The 6,193-nt window shown below is 38.1% G+C and overlaps 1 protein-coding gene across 1 annotated transcript; it reads right to left on the minus strand.

Moving 5' to 3' along the window:
- Positions 1 to 784: 784 nt before the first annotated feature.
- On the minus strand, positions 785 to 5,379 carry LOC119771525 (3-mercaptopyruvate sulfurtransferase-like). Its single transcript, XM_038267567.1, has 2 exons — positions 4,759 to 5,379; positions 785 to 1,674 (listed from the first exon to the last, which is right to left on the minus strand). The coding sequence occupies exons 1-2, from the start codon at positions 5,345 to 5,347 to the stop codon at positions 1,376 to 1,378; spliced, it is 888 nt and encodes a 295-aa protein (XP_038123495.1). The 5' UTR covers positions 5,348 to 5,379; the 3' UTR covers positions 785 to 1,375.
- Positions 5,380 to 6,193: the final 814 nt, after the last annotated feature.

Raw genomic sequence — 6,193 nt, forward strand, 5'->3', positions numbered from 1 at the left:
AATACAGAAATAAATAAATGCTCAATAAATAAACAAGAATACAATTAATTGCCACCAAAAATACAATAAACAAAAAAATGCAAGTAGAAATTAAATTATACAGTGAGACATAAATGTATATAACTCTCTTAATTAGCTTCTTTATTTATTTGCCTTTGTAATATTTACCTTATTTTTTTTATCCTTTATAATCTTCATCTTTATTTTCTAATTACTTATATTTTTAGGTATTTATTTGTGTGCATGTTAAAATATTTTTGTCTGTTTTATTCTTCCTTTGTATTTTTTTTTACCCCAGTTATTTCTTCGCCGCTATTTATTTCTGTCTGCCCTTTTTACATTTTTGTATGCATTTCTGTCTCATTATGCAAATATTGAGTGGGTGTGTCCTAGAGAGTCAACTTCTGCTCATTGGTTGGCGGTCCATCTTCTTAACTCACAGAGCTCAGAGTATTAAGTTAAATGTTCTCTTTTCTGTTGCTGTTGTTCAATAAAAGTACGTTTTAAGATTATTTGAGGCGAGAACATTATACTTTTAAGCATCACCATATGGCCCATTCACAGAGTTAATGCGTAATTTAAAAGAAAATGTTCCGAACTTGAGAGGACCGCGGCAACCAGCGGAGCTCCGAGGCTAACAGCAGCCAGGTCTAAGTGCTAAATCTACTGATGCACGTGTTATTCTCACTATAGAGTCATGTCTGGTTACTTAGTCAGGCTAAATGCATCCTGCAAAAAAGAAACTGAATAATAAATAGCATTAATTAAAAAAAAAAACATACAATGAGGTGATAAATGCTTTAATGCTGTGATCCACAAATAACTTGTGCACAAAAAAAAGGTTCTGTATCAGAACACTTGACATGTTTCATATATGTAGTAATAACTTTGATTAAAAAAATAATCAAGAACAACTTAAGAGTCATAATGTTTTTAAAGGTCTGGCCTGCAAATCATCCTGCAGCAAACCCCTTTAGAAGGATCCTCTTCCTTATCAGTTCATTTTTATTCCAGCAAAAAAAAGCATAATTTGAATTTGTAAACACTGTTAACAATTAATTATTTCTCATTGAAAAAATAAATTCATGGCAGTAAAGCCAAAATAATTAAGACTTAAGAACCACTGAATTAAAAACAGATTTAAGGCACTTTAGTTCTCTTTTACATCATTCTGTTAGATCATATAGGTTATAATATAGTTAAGTTCGAATAGCACAGTGGGATCAATTATTATTAAAAAAATTATTTAAAAAAATAATTCTAAAAAAAACAAAACAATTATGTTAGCATAAATCCCATTATATGAGGCTATTTTTGGCAGCGAAAACAAATGCCGCTCCTTCAGAAATTGACCTAATTTATTTGCACCAGGTTATCACTCCTTTTTTCCCTCCCCCTCTGAAATGATGTACTCTGGAGGAGCCCTATTGAAAAATTCCCCCCAGGATCCATCATAGAGACCAACCCCAGAATACCCAAGCCTGTAAGCTGCAAGAATCACATGACAAGCAGTGACTCCAGAACCACAGGAAGCCCACAGAGGCTTCTTTAGATCCACTCCGGCCTCCTTGAAGAGCTGGGCCAGGGTCTCAGGGCCGTGGTGCTTTCCAGTCGAATCCAGGAAAGAGGTAAAAGGCATGTTTATGGTTTCGGGGAAATGCCCGGGAAGGACATCTGAGAAGGAAACATAGATGGGATTTTTTTTTATTGCAGATATTCAGAAAAAAACACATAATTTTATCCATAAATAAACTTTCCCATTGGGTCCGACAAGAGGATTAGGAAGCTGGCCTAGATTAGTTTCATCAACATTAGCACATATTGAAAGGTTTCCAGTTTCTAAAGGGTTAAATAGTTCCTTCATAATATCCACAGCTCACATGTCCTGAGACCCAGATCCATCAGTACAATTCAAAGAAATTCACTAAAGTCCGCCCCCTCAAAGCCCTCATTGGTCAGTTTGTTCATGTGAAAGTGTATGATTGGTTACCCTAATGTTTTCTGTTTCATAACAGTTCTCCTAAAAGACATTTTTTTTGCAACTTTTATAAAGGCAGGAAAATGACAAATATGTTGATCTATTAAAAATATCGTCTTCTCAATGTTTATTTTGAGTCCAAACCAAAAAAGGCCCAAGTCCTTCTTTCTGAAAAGATTTAGCAAACGTTTGATCCAGAAGAGTTCCTTTATCTCCAGTGGATGGATCTCATAATACTGTGAGATTGTAGAAAAGTGAGGAAATTCTAAAACTGTTGATTTTGCTAATAAAAATGTTGTTGTTTTTTTTTTTACCAGCAGGAGTCTAAGATCCATTAGTGGGGTTTAATTTTCAATAATTTGCAAAAGATCCAAGAGTTTACAGACAGACTCTGAACCTAGGGATTCAGCCTAGAATCAATATTTACACCTCAGAAAAACCTGACACCTGATAATTGTTTTTATTATCCAGAATACTTTCACTTTTGATTTATTGTTGTTCTCATGTTTGTGTTGTAAGCGACCATATAAATGGGAGAGGTGGAAGCAAATAGCTGATAAATCAGTTTATAAAGTAACAAACATAATAAAGACATCGGTATCTTAGCTTTTAACGGGATGTAAACACTGGTAAACATTAGAAAAATCTCTGTCTAAACTGATAAGTAGGTCAGCTTAATTACCATGAACTTGACCTGCATCCTGAAACCCACAGGTGCAAAGCTAGATGGGGGGCCAGGGGTGGCCATGGCAACGCCTACCAGGTGATTTGTTGTTCCTTTGTACTTAATTCTGAGGGTGGCAACAGTAATACTCTAAAGTGGAAACACCTTAAAAATTTACATTATTCACATCAACACACCAACATTAGAGATAACTAACACAGATTGAATGCTCTGTTTAAAAACTGTTTATGTGGTTTTGGGTGGAAGAAGGGAAAGCTATGCATCTCTACAGTAATATAGGAGTCTTCTATGTAAATGAAAACAAAGAACAGCCCCACCATTTTTAATTTGTATATAACACATAAGCATAGATGTTTACATGTTATAGATAAAAGTTCCCAGCTCTTGCCAACTTGATGTCTGGTCCGCTAACAATAACATAAAGCTTTAATTGCTTGTCTAGAAAGAAAGCAGCTACCTCTGAGAGGCTTCTGAGCCCCTTTGCTCCTCTAAGTTGGCACCAATTCCCAAACCTTGGCTGTTAATACCCTTGTTTTGCTTCTTTTATTTATTTTTTATTTTTTGCTTAAATCTGAAAAATAGAACAGAAGAAACTGTTTCTCAGCTCTTTCACAGAGCTACTAGGATGCCTGAGCTCTATGTCACATGACTTCAACCTTGTATTCCTATTGGTGGAAATTTTTAGTGTTGATATTGGCCTCATAGGTAAATATTTACATATATGTCAGATCCCTAAAAATTCATAACGGTTATTACAAGGAAAATTTATCTTTTTATTCTACATCAATCATTCTATGGATGATTTAATTAGAAAAATTAAACCTTTTAATGAAAAAGATTATTTTGGGGCACAGGTATAGGCCTATGTGCAGATTTTTTGGCAAGGCCTTCATGGCAATCTATGCTGTCTTCAGTAATATATTTGAAAAAACTGTTTTTTCTTTTTTGTGCTTGTTGATTTTCCTGTTTGCTTCCCCTCAGTGCCAATAAAAACCTCCTGGCCAATGGCGTAACTATCAGTAAGCAGAGACTGCATTAGCTTAGGGGGGGCCCCCAACCTCTTAGGCCCCGTCCACATGAAGTCAAAACGAACACGAAACACTAATATTTTCCAGAACGTTTGTTGTAAAGACGGAGTCGTAAAATAAATGTGATCGTCCACACGAATGCATGAAAACGCTGCAAAATGTATGCCAGGCCTGTAAGTGGCGCTGTGGTGCCAAAGCAAAAATAGGCGACGAAATGTTGGGCATGTGCACTAATATTTATACATGGTTGCCCTGCGGGTCCATTTTCGTGGTTCAGTCAAATTCAGGTGCTGAACTATGTGGTCGATATTGCTCTGTTCTTCCTGGAGATATTCCAGAAGAAGAAGATTCTGTTGTAAGCCCGACAGCAGGGTGAGTAGCATGAGCAGCAACCATTCAACACAGTACGGCGCCATTGTTGTTGTGATACTGTGTCGCGCATGCGTGTTTAGAGGCGACGCTATGACGCATGCGTGTAAGAAAAAAAATGCGGTTAGAGCTTAAAGATGGAAACGCGAAAACGGCGTTTCAAAATCTTCCCACTCTGAAGGCTTGATAAAAAAAAAGATCGTTTACAGACCCCCGAAACGCCGGGTTCGTATGGATGAGAGGCTGGTTTGGTGAAAAATTTGTGCGTTTAGGCCAGGGTTCGGAGCCATCATGATCACCGCAATTGTGGACTAGGACGTCTCTTTGCAGATGTAATGGTGCAAAAATTTCTCTTACCACTTGCTACTTTGCTTGTTGACTGGAACGTATTTATACCCCAACACATGCCAGATTTCTGCATAATGGTGAGCCGTTTAAACATGACACCAATAGCAAAGCAGACAGTGGTACTTTTAATTACTATGTTAATAACTGTGTAGTTCATTAGACGGTTGGTAAAAAATTAAGTCATATAATGTGTTTCAAACTGCAATAAAGATGTTAAAAGAACGAAGTATTTTGAGTATTTCATTTTTTGAATACCGCTTGGAATTATGGGTAATCCACAGCGTTTTGTACTTCATATGTCGTTATGTCATTGCTCCTGCTTGTGCCACTGGTTCTCTTATTTTACTCACCTTCTCTTGGTTCTGGTTCGGTTCCCTGGAACCTGCCAGCAGACCTGGAGTCCACCACCTGGACCTTCTTGGTCTTGATGTTCTCCATCACATCTTCAAAGCTCTTCACCCAGGACTGATTGAGCTCCGCCTGGAAGTCTCTGCGCTCCGGCTTGCTGCAGTCGGAGGTCACCGGGTGACCCTCAGCCAGCCAGTTCTTCAACCCTCCGTCAAGCACCGACACCGAGCCGTGCCCGAACACCCGGAACATCCACCACAGACGAGGCGCGGTGTAGGAGCCGAAGTCGCTGGTGTCGTAGACTACAACGTGGGTGTCGTTCCCGATGCCGAGGTCTCCCACATACCGGGAGAAGTCGCTGGAGGTCGGCAGCATGTGGTCATACTGGGAGCTCTTATCGCAGCAGTCATCTATGTCGAAAAACAAGGCTCCGGGGATGTGCTTCTGGTTGAACTCCTCTTTAGCGACCCGGTTGGTTTTCGGTAGATACCAGGAGCTGTCCAGGATGCGGAGTTTAGGACCTACGAGTTTGCTTATAACAGCTTTAGCTAGCCACTGAGCGGAGACCACAGGCGTAACTGGAGCCGCCATGATGGACAGGTCAAAACAGGAGCTGTCTGTGCAGATAAGGGGCAGCAGGCCCCGCCCCCACGTTTACCCAACTACTACAAAAAAGAAAAAACATAGGTACAATGCAAAAACTATTTATTCAACTTTTGGTTAAAATACACGAGCTGCATATTTAGTAAAGTATGGGTTCGACTTAAGATAGAAAAAATAATTTCAATACCCTGGTGGAGATTCTCAGTCATCCAGGTCATAGTCATTCAAAAAAAGTAAAAAAAAAAAAATCCATTGGACTTTGTTTCCAAGTTTAAAGAGGATTCACTTCCCTTCCAGGAAGCTTTTTCAGTTCAAAGTGTCTGTATAAAGCCTTAACCCTTTATAGGACAAGTTGCTGTTTTTGATCATTTCCCTACCCCTTACAAATGGACCCCCCCCCCCCCCCCCCACAGTGAAATCTAGAAACACAAGATCTATATCCAGCCATTCTGCTAAGATGCTGCTACATGGCTATACATTGGCATTCAACCAATTAGATGAGCCCTTGAATGATATATTACCTCCTGTAAATTAACTAAAAAAAGATAAATCAAGAAAAAAAGCTAATTGAAAAGTAAAAAAGTAAATAATAATCATAGTTAACAATTATATTTAGGTTTATAAACTAAAATTATTGCCTCTAAGGTTATGTTGTACCAAAAAAATGTGTTTATTTCTCTCTCAGGGTGCTTTTCATGGATTTCTTTTTGAAGCACTTTGTTATTTTTTTTAATATATTCAGGTTATTTCATTGATATTAATTTTTGCCATCAAAATATCCATATTTTTTTAATGTCATAAAGGTAATAAAGTCTTGTCCTGGATTCCAATAAC

The sequence above is a fragment of the Cyprinodon tularosa genome, unplaced genomic scaffold, assembly GCF_016077235.1.
Source record: "Cyprinodon tularosa strain WSP-4 unplaced genomic scaffold, ASM1607723v1 ctg118, whole genome shotgun sequence".
In the NCBI taxonomy this organism is placed as follows: domain Eukaryota; kingdom Metazoa; phylum Chordata; class Actinopteri; order Cyprinodontiformes; family Cyprinodontidae; genus Cyprinodon; species Cyprinodon tularosa.

Bases quoted from the DNA above. Each gene is read 5' to 3' on its own strand.
- LOC119771525 (XM_038267567.1), bottom strand. From the start codon at position 5,347: ATGGCGGCTCCAGTTACGCCTGTGGTCTCCGCTCAGTGGCTAGCTAAA. The intron at 1,675-4,758 runs GTGAGTAAAATA...TTTCCTTCTCAG, and splicing joins CGAACCAGAACCAAGAGAAG to ATGTCCTTCCCGGGCATTTC.